General features: G+C 41.7%; 1 protein-coding gene across 5 annotated transcripts in view; it reads right to left on the bottom strand.

Moving 5' to 3' along the window:
• Nucleotides 1-356: 356 nt before the first annotated feature.
• dnajc13 (DnaJ heat shock protein family (Hsp40) member C13) overlaps nt 357-22441 on the bottom strand; it is a gene marked incomplete at its 5' end in the record, with an annotated part of 33167 nt that continues 11082 nt past the window's right edge. For 2 of the 5 annotated variants that reach the window (XM_079661965.1, XM_079661969.1), the window contains 55 exons: nt 357-1485; nt 2185-2284; nt 2415-2558; nt 2654-2794; nt 3100-3279; nt 3384-3557; nt 3650-3692; nt 3839-4008; nt 4110-4222; nt 4308-4382; nt 4500-4599; nt 4683-4774; nt 4890-5067; nt 5290-5406; nt 5522-5635; nt 5716-6111; nt 6449-6568; nt 6660-6734; nt 6834-7018; nt 7105-7240; nt 7333-7411; nt 7545-7660; nt 7771-7972; nt 8109-8263; nt 8351-8396; nt 8672-8826; nt 8949-9033; nt 9207-9409; nt 9639-9743; nt 9869-9970; nt 10069-10131; nt 10219-10378; nt 10474-10577; nt 10772-10925; nt 11189-11271; nt 12145-12162; nt 13631-13771; nt 13871-13966; nt 14088-14163; nt 14351-14472; nt 14579-14635; nt 14740-14895; nt 15050-15157; nt 15274-15373; nt 16080-16112; nt 16212-16381; nt 16458-16537; nt 17241-17407; nt 17626-17717; nt 17975-18070; nt 18457-18663; nt 18752-18952; nt 19044-19085; nt 19510-19659; nt 20783-20858. In XM_079661965.1, the coding sequence (XP_079518091.1) occupies nt 1388-1485; nt 2185-2284; nt 2415-2558; nt 2654-2794; nt 3100-3279; nt 3384-3557; nt 3650-3692; nt 3839-4008; nt 4110-4222; nt 4308-4382; nt 4500-4599; nt 4683-4774; nt 4890-5067; nt 5290-5406; nt 5522-5635; nt 5716-6111; nt 6449-6568; nt 6660-6734; nt 6834-7018; nt 7105-7240; nt 7333-7411; nt 7545-7660; nt 7771-7972; nt 8109-8263; nt 8351-8396; nt 8672-8826; nt 8949-9033; nt 9207-9409; nt 9639-9743; nt 9869-9970; nt 10069-10131; nt 10219-10378; nt 10474-10577; nt 10772-10925; nt 11189-11271; nt 12145-12162; nt 13631-13771; nt 13871-13966; nt 14088-14163; nt 14351-14472; nt 14579-14635; nt 14740-14895; nt 15050-15157; nt 15274-15373; nt 16080-16112; nt 16212-16381; nt 16458-16537; nt 17241-17407; nt 17626-17717; nt 17975-18070; nt 18457-18663; nt 18752-18952; nt 19044-19085; nt 19510-19659; nt 20783-20858 (6751 nt within the window). In that variant the 3' untranslated portion in view covers nt 357-1387. Of the gene's footprint in view, nt 1486-1787; nt 1893-2184; nt 2285-2414; nt 2559-2653; nt 2795-3099; nt 3280-3383; nt 3558-3649; nt 3693-3838; nt 4009-4109; nt 4223-4307; nt 4383-4499; nt 4600-4682; nt 4775-4889; nt 5068-5289; nt 5407-5521; nt 5636-5715; nt 6112-6448; nt 6569-6659; nt 6735-6833; nt 7019-7104; nt 7241-7332; nt 7412-7544; nt 7661-7770; nt 7973-8108; nt 8264-8350; nt 8397-8671; nt 8827-8948; nt 9034-9206; nt 9410-9638; nt 9744-9868; nt 9971-10068; nt 10132-10218; nt 10379-10473; nt 10578-10771; nt 10926-11188; nt 11272-12144; nt 12163-13630; nt 13772-13870; nt 13967-14087; nt 14164-14350; nt 14473-14578; nt 14636-14739; nt 14896-15049; nt 15158-15273; nt 15374-16079; nt 16113-16211; nt 16382-16457; nt 16538-17240; nt 17408-17625; nt 17718-17974; nt 18071-18456; nt 18664-18751; nt 18953-19043; nt 19086-19509; nt 19660-20782; nt 20859-22441 lie in introns of all 5 variants that reach the window. The other 3 variants (XM_079661967.1, XM_079661966.1, XM_079661968.1) reach the window with 2 other exon arrangements.

The following is a 22441-nucleotide window of genomic DNA, read 5'->3' as shown; positions in this document are numbered from 1 at the left end:
TTTAGGGGGAAGAAAACATATTATAATATATATAGGCTAACCTACTTATAGTAATTAGGTAATATATCTTTTAAATTATACATTAAAATATTTTTAAACATTTAAATCTTAAGTTAATGGTTTGTCCATTCAAGTTTTAATTGTCCTCAGTCATCCACATTGAACATTAAACATCCGTTTATAATAAAGATTGAACTCAAGAGAATTGTCTCTTGAAATAAATATGGCTCCTTAGCATATACATACAAGGCATACTAAAACACATGTTTTAAGATAACTTATTAGGAATATTACTTATTGTAATGTATTGTTTCTAACCTGTTACTTCGACAATTACAAATGTGAACACAAAAGAATAACACTGTGGGTTCCCTTTTATTCTTAAAATTTTATGTACAAGTGCGACAGATTTTTTTTTTTTTTTTGAATGTACATTCAATATAGAAATTATATACGTAATATTACATTGAACATTTCACAAATTGCACTAGTCTTTCACAGATTCATAATCAGTCACTGTCATTCGTAATGTCTTAGCAGAAGCTCATTTCCGGTGGTTATTATTCACTTATAAATATTCTAGTGCTTTTTGCTTTCTGAGGGGGAAGGAGAATTACTTTAAAAAATGTGAGGCAGAAAGTGTAGCCTTCAGAGAGAGAGCAGAATGAACTATGAATTAAGTTTGGAGGAATAAGAGGCTGGACCTTTGGAGAGTAGATTTGTGTCAACTTTGTAAGAGTGGATCGAACTGGACCTGACCAAACCAGACAAGACGTCAGCATCACTCAAGGCAGAGAAATCATACACACATGATTTAGATTTTCCATTTGAGAACCCATTATACAGACTAGTAAATGCCATGTTAATGTAAGAGGTGGATAGGTCCTGTGCACAAATGCGTCTCAAACAAGGCCAAGCATCCTTTGATCATAATTTAGGGTAAGTATAGCCAATTAGGATATGACAAAGAGGATTAAGATAATAGAGAAGAGACAGTTAACCTAGAATACGCCTCAGTCTCCCTATGTCTTTCTCATGGGGAAAAAAAAAATCTGGAGTAAAAAATATATTCATACAAAAAGTAAACTCTTTTGCGTGTCATTGGAAGAAACAAGAAAAGAAGCACAGAAACAAAACAAATGTGGTCATCAGTTAAAACAATTTCAAAAGTGTTCATGAAGACTTGAGTGCCCTTTGCAAGGGGAGAGGAGAGTGATTCTGGAGGAGGTGTTGCAGAGATTTTGGTGACGGTCAATGACGGCCTGCTCTCCTCCGGCTTTCTCTCTCTCCGTCCCCTCGTCGGGGAGCTGGACAGTCCTTCTCTGAGCTGCGTCCGTGTAGCTGCAGGGCAGTCTGGGTGCCTGAGCGTGACTGTGAGGTGTGTCCATCAGCTTTGGTCTCCACTGTCGTTGTCCACAGGGGGTGGGACGTTGGGCATTACCGTTGTTCCAGTTCCTGCTGTAAGGTAGCCTGCTACTCCTGGACCTACAGGTGACAGGAAGAGAGATTCAGTGCAGGTGTGACCTGGAGGGATAGCTAATGGTTAGCTACAATGATGTTCTTAAGACTACTCTATGTATGGAGAAGTGGTCACTACATTGACTCAATGTCAGTTCTGTTAATTTCCTGGAACTTGAGTTGATGGATATGAGCTGGTGGATGGAGATGGAAGGGAAGGTGTTAGGGAATTACATTTAGTACTGAATATGGAAAGGTGGGAATGGAAAATGAAGTGTGGGTCAAGATGGAGGTAAAGAGGCAAGGGATGGCAGTAGGTCAAGGTCTACCTGCATCAGAGCAAGAGAGAGGAGGGCTGTGAGGGCCCAGCTTAGGAGTCTAGAGCCCACCTCGCAGTGGGCTACTGGCGGCCAGGAGAGAAGGAGTGGATACCCCTGAGGAGGAAACGTGGAGGATAAACAGGACAGGGAGGGCAGAGCCAGGAAGTTATAGGTTGTGGAGACAGAAAGGGTCTCTGGGTTTAAGTGAGGAGGCAGCCACAAGGTCGTTTTTAGGATAAAGCAAAGCATTAAGGCTCAACATCAGCTCAGAGCAAGGCAGTAGAGACTTACCTTTTAGACACTGACAGAAAAATCTATTTAACAGCCAAGCTTGTTAATCAAATGTAAGGTGTTGTGAGTGTGCTGAGTGTTTTAATATCAGGCAAAGTAAATGGAAATACTTTACCGGTCAGGTAGCCTGCGGTCTGAGACTCTGAGATGAATAGATCGTGTTTCTGGTCTTTGAAGGCACTCCACACTGAGGACTTGGCAAGAATCTCATTCACCTGCAGAGCAGCGATTGGCAAAGAGGTAAATAAGATTAAGAAACAGCATGATGTCAATTCAACAATTAGCAGCACTAATTGTCCAGTACTTTTATTTAATAATCCTGCTGTTCATGTACTCCTATCATACCTGTTCTCCATACTGCAGACTGCGAGTCATGGACTTGAGAGCCTTTACTATCTGAGCCTTTGTAGCGGAGGGGTTATCCAACGTCTCCAAGCCGATTCCTTCCAGGAGCCTCAGGAGGTACGGGACCAGCTCCACTCTGAGAGCCTGTTCATTCATAAAATACATTATTCATTCATTTTAAACTGTCAAACATAACTGACCAAACAAAATAAATAAATAACAATGGTGGAGGGGTTTACCTGGGCCACTAGTTCTGTCTGCTCTTTCTGGAACATGCGGTTGAGAGCTTCACAAGCTAATCCAGCCATGTCTGCCCGGGCTTTCATCCCCGCCATGAGGGGGCCGATGGTCTCCAGAGCGGCCATAGAGCGTACACACAGCTACACAAAACAAGACAGCTGTGGTTAGCAATTTAAGTGCGCCATAGTACAGAAAGGAGACAAACTACACAATAAATTATTTGTTGGCAAATATTAAAGGTCACATGTCATGGCCATTTCCACTGATCATAATTCCTTTGTTGAGGTATACTAAAATAGAAAAATACTGTGCAATTTTCCAAACCCACATTGGTTTCGCACACAGCATCTCTGTAAAGTATGTGTATTCAGCAGTATTCACTTTCTCCACTAAACGGCTCGCTGCAGCTCCCCCCCTCCCCCCCTATTTGTGTTTGTCTCCTCACCTCATTGTCTGATAGAGCATGTATGAGGCGGATGGAGCTCTTGGGCACGGCGTTGTTCTTGTGGCTCAGTGATGCCAGGACGCGAGGCAGGTGTCCCAGAGGAGGAACCTGGTCAGCCAGCTGGCTCTGCGCGCTGAACAGACACACTGCTGCCATGGTAACTGTCTCCAGGGCCTCACCCTGTAAGAGACCAGAGATGACAGGAAGAAGGGAAATTGCAGGTGTAAGAAGTTGTAGAATCATCAAATACGGTTTGTGTTTCTCTGTAAAGTAACACATCTTACATTGGGGTTGTTTTTCTCCAGCAGCTCAGTCAGGGTCTCCAGGAGGGACACCAGGAACTCTCGAGGCTTGCGCAGCACCCAGCCGGGCTGAGCAATAAAGATGCGCAGGAAGACTCCACCAACTTCTAGCTCGCCCTGCCCTGCTCCATAAGCCACTGTGAAGTCCTCAGGCAACTAAGCATACAAACAAAGAATGTAAGATCACAAAGAAAAATCACACACAACATATCAGGGATTTAATGTTAGTGATATATTATTGCACTTACTTTCCAGTTAACATCAGGATTATCCTTCTGCTGTTTAAAGTGGCTGGAAAATAAAAGAATATGAAAAAAAGATGATATTAAGCATCATATTGGACAGTTAGGGTACTCCAATATTTAAGACTTATCACACTTCAGACTACTCAGCTGGATACTTTTAAAATAAGGTATTGAATTGGGCATATATCATACTCAAGCATCATCTCCCGGACAGTTGTCGACACTTTCTCCCTTGAGTTGTCATTCCAGATGAGCTCAGGGTTCTCGTGCGTTCCCTCGAATATGTGCACTGCTGCCTCGGCGTTGTCTCGCATGGCGTCCATGAACACACCGGGAAGGAAACGGATCAGCGTCAGACGCACCTGGCAGAGAATAGAATACATGACGATGCAATATAACGCAAGGAGGACAGGACAGTTATTTATCTTTTTATTTCTTTCTATTTGTATTCGTCTAGTCTTACCTTTGGCCCCACTAGCTTATCTGAAGTCATCTTGGAGAAGAGCTCTGCAGTCTGTGTGCGTACTTGCGGATGTGTGCAGTTACAGAAGAGGTCAAGCAAGTAGATCAGAGCACCTGGAGAGCAAACAGATGAACATGAGCATCTGTTTGTGTAAAATCTACATAAATGTGGGACGGAAAAAAATATAATAACACTGACCTTTGGCCATAGCCTCTTTGACTATTTTTGTGTTGGAAGTCAGTGCATACAGGGTTTCCAGCACCATTTGCCTGCCTAAATTGTGATAAAAATACACATTTTAGTCCACAGACACTGCAATAAGTAAAAGGAGGCAACAAGGAGCACAGATTGCAAGCCGGTGACTTGTTTTCTGATTTAAAATGTTCTTACTGGAGGGGAGTGAGTGCAGCAGCAACAAAAGGTTGGACAACACCAGCGACTCAGCAATGTTGCTCACGCATTCTTGGTTTGACGTGACTGTATTCACAACCTGCAAAAGAAACCAGAATGAGTGAACTGCAAAGACACTAGGAACTACAGTTTTTAGACATCAGCAGGACTAAGATCCTGTACCTCCAAAACGAGCTGCTGTACTCTGCCCGCTCCGTGAACCCGCAACAAAGAGAAGAGCAGTTTGAAATGGCCGATGCACTCTGACTCCGAACCTGAAATCATACATAGATAACTGCTTAGAAAAAAACTTATGGTGAGACATCCCAGGCAAAAACATTGTTTTTCATACACAGACAAAGTGGAAGTTGAAGAAGGGTGATATCTCACCTGGGTTGTTCTTGATGACATTGCGGAGAGCCTCTAAAGCCATCTCAGCGAAACGCAGCCTCTCAGCATGCTGCTGCGACTCTACCTTATTACTCTGACTCATGGCCAGCAGAGTGTGGAGGTACTGAGCCTGAGAGCCCACGTAGTCCAGAAGACTGGCTGCAAATACTTTAGGGAACTGGAGAAAAGAGACATGGGAACACATTATAGCATTATTAAAGCTTTAAAGTCCATTTGAAAGGATAAATAAACCAAATAGACAATAAAATGGGACAAATAAAAGACACTTAAAACAAGCTTTTAGTCAACACTGCGGTCAATATGCATAGAAATCAGACAATAAACAATCAATAAAAGCAACTTAAATGTTTTTATTGTACTATCTTGTTGTTACACTCACCTCAAGAGGATAAGTTGGTTGTTCATTGTAGACCCGGACAAATATCTCCCCGACTATCAGCTCCTTGCTGTGATCAGTGAACAGAAACTCTGCTCCAAAGCTTTTATCATTCTCTCCCTATAAACAGACCATAGACAAAAACATGAATAACTACTTTTTTTTTACTTTGACAAAGTGTATGAATAATATCTATATACTAATATAAAGGTATGGTTTTATATGATGTTCATACCCTCTTGATGTTCCCCTCCTGTTGAATCTCCAGGAACTCCAGCAGCTCGGCTCGTGTTCCGTTGTTCCAGATCAGATACGGGTTCTCTGAGTTGCTATTCAGCAGCTTCAAGACCTACAAGCACAACATGTGGCGCTCAGCATGGTGTTGGGGATTATGAATGTAAAACATTGACCTCCACCTGCGCAACATACCTCAGCAGGAGATCCTGTTCCCAGCTTCCTTGAGATGTACGGTGACAGCATGGCTGCTAAGCTCTTGCGGATGGTGGGGTTCTCCGGAGGGGTTCCCTCGATGCCATTAGTCTCTGAAACAGGATTGTCCCCATCAGTGGTGGGGGGGGGCTGGGCGTAGCCTCCCAGACGGCTGAGGGCCACCATGCTGAGCTTGGCCAGGCTGTTAGCGACCTCCTGCTGGTTTGAGTCCTGGCTGGTCTGCACGCCGCTCTCCTCCAGGGTGTAGTCGTAGTTGAAGAGGCGGACCAGCAGGTGCCAGAGCACGCCGGCATGGTACAGGTGTGTCTGCAGGAAGTAATCCACCGCGAAGGAGCTCACGCACTGTACAGCCAGGGCGGCGGTTTTTGGGAGACCCTGAGAGGAAACAAAGGGGAGAACATTAAAAAGCTGAAACTAACATCCTAGGTGTAGCATTCACATATATTTCTAAATAACTTGCAAAAACTGCGACCACAAACAAGAAATAAGGATGACTGCAACAGGTAATGGCGGAAAAATAAAGCTTATTTATTTTACTCGTAGACAACTTTATGGATAAATTATTAAAATACTTGAATGGATGAATTGGTTGTGCAGATAATGCACTTTCAGTATGTTTTTTTTATCTTTAGTCAAGCAAAAGAGGAAATCCTTAATGGATACAAAATAATCGTGTCAATGTCAAATAGACATCGTGGTTGCGGGTCCTCACCTTTCCATAGAACAAGATGTGACAGAGGTCCCTGATGATATTTGGCATTTCCACAATCTTTTCCCTGCATTCCTCAAACTGGGCTGCTACACTGTAGCACTTGCAGATGTGCCCGCACACCTGTGGCACAAGTATTGAAAACAAGTTATAAGCAATAGAGCACTCATCTCTGAAAAGGAATGTCCCTACAGGTTAATAATGGGTCATTTACCAGAACAGCCATGTCATCATGCTTGCTGGATGCTGTCAATACACCAACACATCGAGAGAGAGCCTCCAGCAACACCTGATTTGAAAAAAGGAAACAATACATTTTTTATTTAAATCACATTTCCTCACAATGTTTCATTTAGATTGGTTGATATTTAATGATTTGTGTGTATACCTCTATGCCGCTGTCTCGGCGCAGCTCCTCTGCATTCAGAGCCGAGCAGTTGACGGTGTGGAAGGCCAGTTCAGCAGCAGCCGGGAGGAGAGGGGAGGTTTTGGAGAAGAGTTGCTCATCCTCTGTTTCCATGGTAATTGTTTTGATGAGCATGGGGTAACCCGCGTATTTGTAAGGTTCCAGCTCTGTTTAGAGACAATAATAAGGGTGTTCATTAAAAATCTCTAACCACAATGACACACATTCACTCCTATTCAACCTATCTGCATACCTTGTTTGTGCCGGTTGAACAGGATGCTCTGAGCTTTGAGGATGAGGATGATGTTTTCTGGGTCGGGGCCGTCCAGGATTCGGGCAGACTTTGTGCAAAGGAACTCGTAGGCTTTGTTGACTTTCTCAAACATGTCCTGAAAGATTTGAAAAAAATAAATATGTGGATGTAGCTACCGTATGTAGACCCTTGCAAATGAATCATGTCAGTAATGATTGAAGTACTTACTCTGCCCTCGGGGTTCTTGTCTGGATGGTACTTCTGCGCCAGCCTGAAGTAAGCTTTCCTGATTTTACTCTCCTCGTGCCTGACAAAAAAAATTACAACTTTTTTTTTAGTCCAAGTGTTTCAATCCACATAATTCAACAACAGCATCTACATTTGTTGTTACTAAACAATTAAGATAATTTAGGATAAAAGACTAATCAAAGTGGACTCACGGTCCCTGTCCTTTGGGGAGGTTGAGGACTTCAAATGCATCATCTACAGACATAGAGGGAGGCTTTTTCTCCACCTCCCTCTTCCAGGCTTCAAGAGTGTCTTTTAGCAGCTTCACCTGAAGGATTAACAGAGGGGGATCATAGTTTTAAAGAAGCCTTTTTTAGACAAGCAGGACTTTGATAAGGATGTAGAAGCTTGAATAAATGAGAACAATTAGGAACATACCGCATCTCGAATGGGCCAGTTGGGGAAGCGGATAGTGTCACACAGATGCCTGAGGTAGTAGATGTTGCAGAAGAGCTCGTTGTCCAGCTGAGGGAAGTTGACCACTGGGATGGGGCAGTACTGGTAGAGAGCCCGCGTGTTGCTCTGCAGCCTGGGGCTGAAGTCAGCTATGTGTCCAGCTATCTTTTCAATCATCAACCGTCTGAAACAGAGAGTTAAAACACAAACTAATGACATTTCTTTAAACCACAAGTTGACTTTAACTGCTGCACTTCTAAATATCTTCTACATTGACTTTCAAAAGACACTAATTGGACACAATAGAGACAGATCCCGACCTCATCTCGCTGCTCCAGATGGCTTCAGGGGTATCAAACTCTCCAAGGAATATCTCTGAGAAGCGCTCCGCCTCGTAGTTCTCCAGATAACACACCATGGCCTCGGGCAGCACCGGGCCCAGAACACTACGTTGGACTATGTCCGTACCCTTAGACTAATGGGAGAAACCACAGAGGTTAGATTCAAAATATACACTCAGTACATTATTATGTTAAAATGTTTGAAAATAAGTCGGATTGACCTCCTCTGATTTGAAGGCTTGTTTCAGATGAGTGTACTTCAGGAACCTTTAAGAAACAAAGGAATGTCTCTCGGTCAATATCATCATTGCATATTACTAGTGCTGATGTCTTTCTTATTTTATAATGCATCGACATTACTCAAAAGAGGTTTTCTAGACGCCAAGAAACAAAAAGCCAATTGAATAATTAGGATTATAAAGGAAAAGCACACATTTAACTGGCAGTCATCATGAGTCTATGACAGTTCTAAATATAGACAAAATATCTCAAAAAAGACCTTTTAAACATTAGCTTTTTAGCGCTGATGTGTGTGTTTTCACCTTGCTACAGGAAGCACGTTGGAGCCTGTGTACATCATGATGAAGAAGAAGATCCCAGTAAGATAGAGGCGCTGCAGATTGGGGTTGTCCTGCATCACCAGGTACAGAACGTTAGCCACCTTTTCCACCAGGATTGGGTCAAAGGTCAGGAGCAGCTGGAGTAGACAAAGAAATACATTGAGATAATCAACATGGAGTTCTATTCAATTAAGATACAACAAGTGGAAACGACAACTTTGTCAAGATGGAAAAAAAGCTTTGATTACTATGAAGATACCTGAACAATGTGAGGGAGGCAAGCATTGTCACTGATCATCCTCTTGATCTTAGGCAAAGGTCGGATAATGGCATTATCTTGGTCCCTGAGAAAGAAACAGGTATAGTCACAGGTCAAAGTTAAAATAAAAAAATCAATAAGCAAACTACAATACTTAGTAGAATGCTATTGCTTTTTATGATACCATACAAGAGACATTTCCAAAAAGGAGAAGAGGTTTTTTCTAGATACCCCAAAAGAGTTGTCTGCTCTACACACCTGCTGGGGTAGTACGAACACATGGTGATGAGCATGTTAAGGATAAGTGTAGCCAGGTCGGACTCGTTCATCACCGCCTGTCCGGTGGCCAGGAGGCACCACTTTAGCTGTGGGATGGCCTGCAGGGGGCGCCAGCCGTCCATCCCCTGAGCCCAGCAGCGTGTCTTCGCTGTCAGGACTCCTGTGCTCCAGAACTCCTGCATCTGGAGAAGTTAAACAAAAAATACAGATGAGTATGGGGTGGTTTCTGTAAAAAAAAGTACCTGCTAAAGACCAATCAAATGAAAATAACATATCAATAACTGAAGAATGCAATGAATATATTTTTTAAGAGGGACATTTCTATCTATGCGTTATCATATTTTGCTACGCCGGTCTTAGCAGGACTTCAAATAACATTTGAGAAATGCCTGTGCTTGACAGATGCCATACCTCCTCAAAACTGAATGGTCCCCTTCTTTCTTTGTCTGCGTTCCCAAAGTACCACTCTTTCTCACTCTCCCTCTTCATGTCTGGTGATGCCTCCAGAACGTTGCTCTGTGGAAATAAAAAACGCCCTCAGTTGGACACGCCGCACAGATTAAATAAGTCTAGCGTCATGTGTAATTTACTGAATCAAAAGAGACATTATTTTCATATAATATCAGAAGCCATGTTTTTACCTGGAGGGGTACAGTAGCTCTGCTGGTATGCAGATGAGCCATGGTGAGCAGATCCACCAATATACGCACTCCATTTGAGTCCATCACCTCCTTCACATTTTTCTGCAGATCAAAAAATGAATTATTGACAGAGAGATTGAAAGGTGGGTTGAATAAAAAGGCAATTAAAAAAAAAGGCACTGTTGCTCTTAATAGCTTACCTTGTTCAGAATGAGTTTGTTGAGGAAGATGATGATTCTGTCTCTTTCCAGTTTGTCTGTGCACTATAACAACAAAAGTGTATTTTAGATTTGCGGATTCATTCAAAGACATTTAACAAATCAGATCCTGCTGTTCCAGTTTGTACTTACTCGATCCAGCATGCCCACAATGTATTTAGTGTCTGTGAAGGGGCCGATCTCCTCAAAGCACTTTGCGTAGACTATAGCGAGCGCCTGCAGGCACAGGCACTTCATGGATACTTTGGGTGTGAGCAGAAAGCGGTGGTAGAGTTCATTGAAGAACTCGTATCTGAGAACAAAGAGAGGGAGAAGCATGAATCATCTATTTGGATTCTGAACTGACTGAACATAATAGTGCAGTAGGTTGTTGTTTTGTAGTCTTACGATCTCTTGATGGCATTTGATTCGTCATTTTCATCCTCCTCAAGCAGCAGACGCAGGTAATAATCCCCGATCTTTATCTCATCTGAAAGGCACTCGTATTTCACCTGCACATAAAAACATATAATGTGAGCAAAGTGTGTCTTTATATGTATTCGTTTAAGAAATAACACTGTCTTTCTTTGTGGGATTCAAGTATCACTGGTGGGGCCTAAAACTCTAGTGTGTTAAAGATGTTATTGGTTATAATCAAATCATTGCCCAGGCAACAGTGAGTAAAAGATCCCATCCGAGCACAAACCTCAAACTCCTGGTGGTTCCAGGAGATGACGGTGGCACTGCCGAGCTCACGGTCCACGCTGAAGGAGCGCATCTCCCCCTCCAGAGCGTCCCGCAGCTCCTCTCTCGTCCTCAGGTTCCAGATGAGGTTAGACCGTGCGTGGTCGTGCTGGAATCTTGAGAAGAGGCATTTAGATTTGGAAGGCTCAAAGGCCAAAGAAAGTGTACCCAAGCCAAACAGGTGTAAAGTCAAAATAAAGAAGATGCGGCAACAGCGTTTTGGAAGTCTCTTTAGCATACAGAGGCACATCCCTAATTGCATAGACTCTGCACTCTTGAGTATAATCAAATCAGGACGAGCACCACAAAAGTTATCCAGACAATGGGGTCTCAACATAGCTGGATTATGGCTTGGTGTCTTTATTGGGACATGTTGTACCTGTAGTAGAAAAGCTCCCAGTTGACTTCAATCTTTATCCTCTGGCGTCTCTTCCTCAGGATGACAGGCTTTTGGTTTGGGTTCTGAAATCAAAAAGGAAAGACTGAAGCTTAAGGAGCTGTGTCAAGTCAGTCCATCATTCTCAATAGCATTCAAAATGTGTCATTTTTAAATAATAGTATGACAGAGTAGTGATATTAAGATGGCAGCAATATGAGCAAAAGGTTAAACGATGATACCAAAAATGAGATGATGGGGAGACAAATGTAACACAAATGTTGTAGAGAATGGAGAAAAGGTATTAGAAACAATACGACATAAAACCCCCCAAAAAAACAATGACATCAACGAACCAACATAGAAAACAAGGATATAAAACATAAAAAAAACAAAGTGGGATCCCAAAACTGGGTGTGCTCTGTAATTCTTACTGGGCGAGGCGGTTATGATAAGGTTTCTCATAGAGCTGTTAACTTCTCAAGCATTATAACTTCTAATTGCCTTATTATTAGCAGCATTTCTCTTTTGTGGCAGAAGGCAAGAAGTCCAATTTCCTGCACAATCAAATATGGTGTATAGTGTAATATACTGTATGGTTCCAAAGGTGGTACAGTATGCTTGCATTTATAATAGCAACCTTCATGTCTCAACAAAGAGAGGGATGAGTGTCTCTTTTCGCTGAGACAAAGTAAATGATAGGTAATCTGAACATGTCCTATATTGACTGACATATTCAGATGTGTGATTTTATGTCTAGTTTATAATGCGTTAATAACTTCTTATTTGTTTACATCTATTTAAAGACTTGTACAAATTCCTTGTAAATGATAATAGGTCATCGCCCGGCTGAATTTAAAAACACACCCAATGTGTCACTTGAAGATGGAAAAATGGCTTGGTCAAGAGAAAGAAGATGGAAAAACACAGCATGGATCCCATTGGTCAGTCCTACTTACCAGGTTATTTCTGTCCTGCTGCATTGTCATTGACAGCAGAGAAACAAGACAAGGGGAGGGTGGGGCAGATACAACACAGAGAGGTTATTGTTCCTCGGATCAAACAGAGATCAATAGTAACAAAAGGGTGACAGGTCACTGGAATACAGACATACAAATACATTATAAAATCATTCAGATGTATTAGCTGATGATGCTAAAAGATTCATATTTGTTTCAAGACTAGCTTTATGAATTGCTAACAACAAATATGTGATGCAAACATTGATGGCGATTTGGCAAAATTCAGTGAAAGCAAGCCAATCATATTATGTAGTTGATCAGCCAATATGAGCCACTCAAAACAAAAGTTGAGGAAAGGAAGCTCGGTGACATTCAGATGAAGCAAGTTTGGGGGTTATAGCTTTTTTTTTAAAGTAAACACACATTTTCACTTTTGTTAAAACTTCAATGAGCAGGCGGTATTAGTCCATGGTTTTAGTAAACAGTTGTAAAATGAAATCGCAAACCTCAACCCACCCACAACTTTCTGTAAAAATGACCAACAGCGGTTCAATCTGAAAAGCCTTACATCGACTATTTGCAACTTTCCTAACAGAGGTTTTTTTTTAAAAGAAGGGTGACCTTAGAGTTTAAATACTACATGGTCACGCAGCTTTGTTACAGCTTAGGGCAATTTATTATCAAGACATTTTTAATGCCACTCAGAACAAAAAATGAAAACAAACTTAAGAATAACTCTGGACATGGATTTCCACTGCCTTTAATACATATGGTTGCGAGTTTTATTATTTATTTAATTTAAATACCTGAACAACAAAACACATAAAGGTTTTAGTCATGCTGCAAAAACGTTGTTAAATAGCAAGTTTTCATTGACCTTGCACTTTCCCATGTTGTCGCTAGTTAGCAGAAAGTGCATAATGGCCCACAAACAATCCTGCTATCCTGATCTGCATGAAATGTTGATATAGTTTTAATAGATGTGATTTATTAATTCAAAATTATGTCAAAAAAATAATAATAAAATGTCTTGAAATCTTAAGACTCGGATTGTTTGATACCAATAAAACAATCAGAGTATTTTAAGTTGAATAAATTCAACTTTTAAGGATCTGTGGGAACCCTGTCCCATTCAGACATTCCTGCGATAGAAAGTCTTAGCTAAAGAAAACAATTATGTTAAACATGTATGAAAAATGTGCACAAGCATTTTGAACAGCAGATATGCTGTTGAAGAAAAATCTAACGTGATTATATCATGACAAAAGCAGTTTCCGAAAGGTCAGGCACCTCTGCATGCAAAATAACAGCGGCAGCTCTGAAAAGTGAGTTATTTAGTTTGCCTCTGGATACGGCAGCACTGTCTCAGCATCAGCCAAAAGGAGTATCAGTTAAAGACATCTGAGCAGAAACATCAGCAGCAGCAGCTTGTCTTTTAGAAATCAGCCCCTTAGCGATTTTGCAAACTAAAATATATCCTCACCTCCTTCTGAGCGATGCCCATCTTATCTCTCCAGTGCATAAACACTATGTCAGCTTTCTCCTTGGCAAACTTCTCCACCTCTTTGGCTGCTTTGCCGGCTAACCGCTGCCAGTCGGGCACCTTGTTTCGATTTAGCTGGTCCTGTGAGAAAGAAATAAAAAAACGACATTAAGAGAGGGCAAATATAGTCGTATATTCACACTGAAAAGATGTAAGAACGGGATGTGTTTATTCAGATACCGTGGCAATTTTCAAGTTATCCCGGATGTGCATCCTGTCCATATCTTTTTCTGGGACGGGGTCAGGACTGTCGAGGTAAGCAAGCAGGCCTGTTGGCTGAGAGCACACAAGACAAAGCAAAAAGGGTTAACACTTAAACAGGGTGCCTCTGCCGCAAGAGAAAATCATTGGCTCACATTCTGGTACTTTGCCTGCATCAGACTAGTTTGTAGCATACCAGTATTCTTTTAAGCAGGTTCATGGCAACAGAGTTTTCTGCCGTCCAAAGTCCCACCAGGTGACGACTCAACTGCCTGAGGAAGAAAAGAATAGAAGAAGCTGATTTATTTTGCTATGTGTTTTATAGAAGAAAAATATTTGTTGTACGAAACTGTACATGGAGAGAATTATTAAACTATTATTAAACTATCTACAATAACCAACAGATAAAAAATGACTTCATAATGGTGCGAGAGTGTTTGGAATCTATTGAGGTTGGACCTGTTTGTAAGCATCCGCTGGTCAGCGCTGATAGTGAACAGAGAATTGTGCAGATGCCTTGGAAGAGCCCCTTCACTCAGAGCCAGGTCCTGCATCTTGCTGGCTATTTCCTTGTCTCCTTCCTACGTATAACACACACAGGTTGGTAATCATCTCAAAGCATGAACACATAAAAACATTCAGGTTCAAAAGGACATATTTGTCCACCAAACACACAGAAAGTCTTACCTCAATAATGGCCTTCATCACCAGGCCTGCTCCCTTCACTATCGCCATAGAGGGATGCTAGAGATAAGGACAACACAATTGACCACACAGGCATCTACTGAATTTATATCAGTCATATTATAGTTAGGCCAGAAGGGTTTTGATTCACACAAGTCAATTACCTGGAATAGTTTGAACAACGTGCGTCCATCAGAGGCAACCATCTCCAGCAGCATGTCGAACTGCTGCCCCTCGGTGGTCTCGCTGTAGGGGGCGCACAGGGCAAATGTTAAGAAGTCCAGTAAGGAGCTGATGACCAGAGCTCCTGTTCCATGGTCCTGAAAAAAAAAGAATTAAAAAAAGAAACAAGGGTTAATATTTTGCATACAAGAAATTAGGAGCTTTATGAAACTGCACTTAATGACTTTTGTACAACCACTTCTAAATTCCTTAATTTTCTATCTAGCTTTCAGACAGTAAAAAGAACAGTACCACATTAGTGATGAACTTTTCCAGAAGGTTCTCCAGGAACTTCTTGGAGGACAGCAGAGAGGCTTTGTTCAGCTGCTCCTGCCTCAGGTCATAGTCGTCGTGCATCGGCTGCAGAGAAACATGAACGAGAAGGTCTCAGGCGAACGGCACGATGAAAGAAAAGCGGCTGATATGTACTGTGTGTTTGCAGTTGTCTGATGTCTAGATATTCAGGTTATACTTACACACATGAGGGCACAGAGCATGTCTACAGCAGCATGTGTCACACCGTTGTTGTTCCTTTTTAAAGCTTTAACTGTTTTTACTCCCAATTTTTCTCTGAACCTGGAACACACATACATGCATTCAGAGATTTACTAACAGCACTAAAAGTAGGCATAAGTAGACAGAAATATAAAAACATACAAATACGGTGTTATTTAAAAGAGGTCTGGGGTTGGATACACAAATAATTCATTGCTTCAGAAGTGGTTTGCTGTGTCAGATCTTCTATTTAACTTTAAGTGTAGCAATATAAAAGAGAGGATTTCCTCTCAAAAATAAACCATTTATGTTTTTTAAGTGATCTGTGTCTTGTGGTTTTTAAGGGAAACACCAAGCTACTCTAGCAATGGATCTTTCTGTAAAACCAATTCTCATTTGCTTCACAGGAACAAATAATAAACAGTAAATACAGTTCCTCTCATACATCTCAGTGACCCAGAAAGACGTCAGGGTTCTCAGATTGTGATGTACGGAAATCTAAAAAGAGAGAATGGGCAAAGCAGATACTGGGAACGAAATGGACGAAGTATGAGATGTCGAGAGAGGAAGGTCAAGACAAAGAGCGGCAGACAGCTGGACTACTGAGCACAGGGAAGTGACATAACCTCTTGTCTGAAGTGCCTGTCTAGAAGCGTGAGATGAAAGCAGATCAAAGATAAAAGAGGCTGATCGACAGACAGCTGGGAAAGACGTTAGAAAAGAACAAGAAGGATCAGTAACAGAGACAGGCAAAAGGGCAGACTGAGATGTATGGATTCATATTTACGTTGCATCTGTGACTCCAGACCCTTGACCAGACCTTGGAATGACAGAGCATGCCTGTTACCAGCAGCTCAACAGAAAAATGCACTTTAAAGAAATAACCGCAGGTGAAGAGTGACAACGGCTGCGCTCTTACTTGGGAAGCTGGGTGAAGGCCTGGAAGCCGGCCTTGGAGGCCACCAGGCGGCGGATGGCCTGGAATTGGCTCTCCAGCTCGGCGTTCACCGTGGGCAGCTCCATCTCCTGGGATAAAAGAGCCAGGATAGCGTTGCTGATGAGCTTCTCTTTGTTTTCAGAGAAAAGACCCTGGAGAGAGAATAAACAGTTTAGTGTGGATCCTACTTATAAATAAACATAAATCACTTGAATTAAACACACTCACATCTTGGGTTACTGCATGCAGCACTCCACTGTACGATATGTTGGCGTTGAATCTATACACTGCATCTGCAAAGATCCCATCTAAAAGAGAAATGGGGGATAGAACAATTAAAAAAAGAATAAAGACTAAGAGCCTCTGCGAAAAACTGTTAGCACCAGGTGAACCCTGTTTATAACCCATGTACTAGCATTTTATACAAGTAACCATCTCGTTTTATACATTTGTAAAGATACAAACAACAGTGAAACTCTGTATATTATCCAAGTTGTAACCGTTCTGATGGCATTTCCATAATACTCAAAAACTATTTTAGGCGTCTATAACCATCTTGATTTAAAAATGTTCTGCTGCATAATAAAAATGTTGCTTGTGGTTTCCAAAAAGAGCAATGACGTATGTTCTCTCTTAGAACAGATGTAACATTTTTTACTGCAGACGGCCAGAATAATCTTTAAGGATTCTGAAAATACCTTCAAAACAACAGTTGCCATTTTTAGACAACCTTCTGGGTTTTTCAGAGGTCGCTTGGTATTTGTTTTAAAATAAATGTATATATCTGTGACTCAAATGTTAGGGAAATAGTTGAGGCAGGCACAGCAGTGCTTCAAAGTACATGCGAATAATGACCATGCTAGCATGCTGATGTTTATCATCATTAGCTTCTCAATACAAAGAACACACGAGGAGCCTAAAGGGTTTGTCATTCATATGTTGTCTACTACTTGCACCTTATGAAGCTAATTCAAATGAATGAATCTCATGAGAATAAGGGCTCGGACTCACTAGGAGGTGCTGCCAGGAATTTGAGATGCAAACTCTCCACCTCCTCGTCCACGGGCATGCTCAGTAGGCCCCATCTCTGCCCTCGCTGCGTGGGGGCCATCTTGACGCACACGTCCCGGTTGCCTGATGCGCGGACTCCATCAAGCAGGCTGGCTAAGAGGGAGTCCCTACAGACGCAAATACAAATAGACTCAGCTAAATGCATTATAAATGATGCTGTGTGATGGAGGACGAGCAGTGAGCACACAGTAAGAAAGATATAGTTGCTATGCAGCACACACAGAAGCATATTACTCATTTTGTAAATAAGGAGAAACGTTTTAACAAATCCTCAGGGCCCATTGCGTCACTACATACATAAAGACAGGTGTGTACTTCTGCGTACCTTTCTGTGGAGGAAAACTTTCTGATCTGACCTCGGATGAATTCCACTGTAAACACCTGAGGGTTGTCTACGTCACAGATGAGAGCAAACACCTGAAGGGAGATGAGACAAGAGGACAGGAGTGAGAGAAAAAAGGTAGGAGGAGGGGAGAGTTTAGTCATTTCACAGACTCAAGTGCTTTCATCCCAGCTGTTAACTTGATGTAGTTCATACATAATGAATCAAAGGCAAGCAGTTCAATGGACATTTATCTTCACAGGAGTGCAACGAGAGAGAACAAAATGCTAAGTGTAAACATTTCAGCCTGAAATTGTAACGATTGGTGTTGCTTTCGTTTCCTAGTGCTCACCTCTCCAAAGGGTTTGATGGTGACTATGTTGTAGGAAGCCGGGTCTCTCTCCACTAGACAAGTCTCTGTCAGGGCCAGGATGCGCTTAACAGGCTCCTAATGGAGGACATCGTCAAACTTAAAAAACATATTGAATGTTGCTTCAAAAAAGAAAATTATAAAAGCAGATACTATCAAGATCTAATTCATCAAAGCATTAGGCATCACAAAGCATCAGTTGATAACCAAAGGATCATTCATATTACATTGGAAGTAAACACAGCGTGACTTATTTGCTTCTGTGTCATTATGCAAGAAGTGAATTCGCAGAGGAAAGAAACCAGAGAATGGTTCAAAGCTAAAACCTTTCACAGCTTTATTTGACACATTTATTACTCAAATTTAGATTTTTAGATTTAGTTTTAAAGATCCATAAATGTGTTGATTAAATAAACCCCCCCATACAGCACTACGAGGTAAAAGCAGAAGCAGGATGTTCTAACCCGGTGTCGAGAGGTGATCTTCTGCACCACGAACTCGGCCAGTGAAGTGATGCTCTCGTCCGAGCTGTACTTCCCCAACCTGTCCGTCACAAAGTCCTCGAACGTCAACGCCTCCTTCCTCAGTCGTAGGGTCATTCCAATGAAGTTCCCAGCATGCTCGATGGCGCAGCGGATGATGTCATCCCGTTGCTCGGAGGCAAAAAGATGCTGAGAGCAAGGGGGAAAGGAAATATGAAGACAACATTCACACTTAAGCATATTACACACTGAGGAAAAAAACCCTATGAATGCATACCAGCCTGCTGAAGCCTCCATAAATGATGCAGAACCCCCCCTGGTAGTCAGAGAGCTCCACGAAGCCCTCCACATTACGATAGTCGTAGGAACACAGCACCCGATTGGTTTGCGGGTCGATCTGGTCGATGCCCCCCGGTGTCACCTCTAAACTTACTGCCTTCCGTGTGTCACTCCAGTGGTGCTTGTAGCAGTTGTAACGCTGTGAGAGGTCACACATGGTAGATAACATTTATTTGGGGGTCAAGACATACGAACATGTATTATTTGATTTGATAGATTACAGTACTTACCCTGCCAGTTATTTTTCCCTCTGAAAACTCTGTTCTGAATCTCTGTGAGTAAGAAAAACAAAGACATAGAAGGCATTAGGTTTAAGTGCCTATTTACACAGCATGCTCTTATATCATCCCTGTTGTACTTATGTTTAATTTTCCTGCAGGGAAAATAAATCCCATCCTCCCTTCTGTTGAGCACAATGAGCCTTCTCTCTTTACAGCAACAAAACTAATCTGCTGATTCACATTTATGATCAAAACCAACAGGGAGTCCTGTGATGTGCAAGCAGCGCATTCCAAAACACTGTATAATACATTTATTTTAGACAGTACAGCAAAATGTGCAGCTGTGACGCACACTAAACAGCGTGGATCAGCCACTTCAAAACACCCCTGCTGAGACCCTTCAAATAGATATGTGCATGACGTTTGCTTGGTCATTGTGACTGAAGGCAGTGAAGTAATAAGTGTTTGTCCTCACCAGAGCTTCTGTGAGCAGCTCTGTCCGGTGCTCCGTAGAGAACTTGAGCGTTTCAGACTTCTTGCCGCTGCCTTTGCGGAATGTAAGGTTGAACTCTGTTCCCTGGCCTTTCCCCACAGGGCCGATGCCACAGATGTCCCCGTAAGGCCACTGGTAAAACAGACAGCAACAACACAGAGATAAACATGTTAATAGACACACATACAGTACACAGGCAGATTCAACATGAAAAAAAACGTTTCATTACATTACATGTCATTTGTTAGACGCTTTTATCCAAAGCGACTTACATACATTCAGTTATGTGGACAATCCCCACAGGAGCAATTTGAGGTGAAGTGTCTTGCCCAGGGACACAACGACATGCTGACTGCAGTGGGACTCCAACTTGCTATCCCCTGATTTGAAGTGCAGCACACTTTCCACTGAGCCACAGCCTTTCACAAATGCTTTATAAAACGTTATATGTTCTGTAAGGGGATGCATTAGGTTTACATTCATGTATTTGTTTATAACTTCTCCCCTATGCACCAATAAGTGAAATCTGTTGTACGAACAGATAATGAATAACAGAATACCAAATCCAAGCTCTTTATAGGAACAGTGATATTTGCTGACAAATACTGTTCATTATTAAAAAAACAATCCAATCTCTTGTGTCTATAATAAAACGCTTATCAAATACTGCTTTTCAAAGATAAGCAGGGTCATTTTTTTTAATGTTTTCGTTTGTTACGTATGTTTAGGTCATGGTAGTACACAAAGAAAAAGTATTTACAATCAAAATAAACACTATTTACATGTGTTATGACCATTATTAGCAAGGAGAAGAAAATATTTGTATTTGGCCTGCTCATATACTCCCTTACAAAAAGCACTTGGTGTAGTAATTCCTTTAAAACAACCATGACGCGTGAACGGATGATTCAGGATTTGCTGTTCAGCCATTTTCTTGACTGCGGGGGTTATGGCTGTGGTTTAGAGAGTAATGGGTATTGATTTAGTATATGTTTCAAGTTCTTATCATCGTTGAGACATGCTGCTGTAATGTGTGCACAGCAGTGCTGAAAGATGGGAATATTTAAAGGCTGAGCAAAATAATTGTTTCAGCTTTTAGCAATGGAACATTGTGCTTCAAATGGATTTTCAATAGTCACATGGGACCAAGATCAGCATATCCCACAAGCGCCTGTGAGGCACTGATAGCGACAGTGAAGAAAAAGCTCCTGAAGGACACCGGAGTTCCTGTTCCCCAGCCTGCACACACACTGACCTGATTTGTTACTTCTAGCGTGGCCGGGTTGTAAGTGGTAATGCCATGCGTCCCCACTGAGAAGACTCGCTTGTACCTGGAACACAGAGACAGGATGAGTCAGAAACAAAGCCACAAACCACACATGGCAGCAGCAAGTACAACAGGCGGGCAGTCGCTTAACATCAGTGAACGTGGGATAGGAAGCTGAATGTGTGACAGTCTTTCAAAGATGGGTTTCCTGAACAGATGCAGCGAGAACAGATAACTTGTGATCTCAAGATGTACAATGTCTCTGACATCTGCAGGACGAGGGGAGAAGGAAAGAGATAAGAAGCTCCTATTATTTAGGCTTTCTGAGGTTTTGTGTGCTGAGATAAAATCCAGGCAGGTGAAAATAGAATAACAAAATCTATAACTGCCCATTTAAAAGCTTCTATCTAGACAATTGGATAGGAAAGAATTCAAACATGTAGGCGTAACTCTTATCAGCATAGTCTAATAACAATAATACATCATATTAATAAAAGGGCTATTCCCAGTGCTTAAAGATGCCTTACAACACAATACAACAAAAGCAGTCCTGAGCTAAGAAGAAGAAGGTGGGTGGGTTAGAGGATTATAGGTTGAAAGACATGTAATACCAGATGATTTCAGAATAATGAACTTTTACTCAAGAAATGAAATATTCTTTGTATGTAATTGAATCCACATTTGGCCTCTGTGACTTTAAAATAAAGGGTCGTCACTTATCGTATGTCAACTGTTTGTTAATGAGTCACTCTGAAACATCCTACACTTTGTCAAATAGTAGGAAGGAAGTGTGAAATTAGTTCAATGTTGCCAATGTTTCCGCCTACTATGCTGAGTAAATGTGCGTGTGTGTGTGTGTGTGTGTGTGTGTGTGTGTGTGTGTGTGTGTGTGTGTGTGTGTGTGTGTGTGTGTGTGTGTAGTTGATTGCTGTGGGGTGTGCCAACACCATCAGTTGTGAATTGTTGCCAAATTCATATCATTCTGTTTGAAAATGGGTCATTTGTTATGCATTTTTGCGAGGATCAAGTGAGTTTAAGTGTTGAAAGTAAGGGTTTATTGTATTTAGTATACATGCATGCTTAACTATTGTATGGACAACATTTTTTAGCACCTCCATAGCAATTTTCGTCTGAACAGTGAACATGCTGACTTGGCTTCTTTCTTTCCTGCACATCCTCACTGGCCTGGATAACATTAAGAGGTCTGGTGAAGTAACCCACTAGTCCTATCAAAAGGAACTTAAATTGAGAGGTTATTTCTTCATGATGCATTTTGACTTGTATACAGATTCAATAAATTACATAAACAGAGAGGTCAGGCAGCGGCCTGAGACAGGGCCAAAGTGGAATATGACTTTCAGGCTCTTCCCGCAGTCAGTGTACTTCCTTTTTTCGCTATTAGACAAATGTCACGTCCTTTTTGTGTACGTTCGTCATTAAAAAGTACAAGCAATTCTGTCCAAACCATCCACTCCCACAATGCTCTAGGTTCCGTCTTGTTTGGCCACAAAGTCTGAAGCCCTGACTGATCTCAGGTCTCTCTACAGTACATGTCTCGACCTTGCTGCTAAGTGCCTGGCTAAACTGGGTGTCAGCACAAAATGTGTTTATTATTCATTCTCTGCGTTCATTTTCCCCCCTTCCCCT

This window comes from Notothenia rossii (assembly GCF_949606895.1).
Source record: "Notothenia rossii genome assembly, chromosome: 12".
In the NCBI taxonomy this organism is placed as follows: Eukaryota; Metazoa; Chordata; class Actinopteri; order Perciformes; family Nototheniidae; genus Notothenia; species Notothenia rossii.
This window is presented reverse-complemented; position numbering and strand designations above follow the sequence as displayed.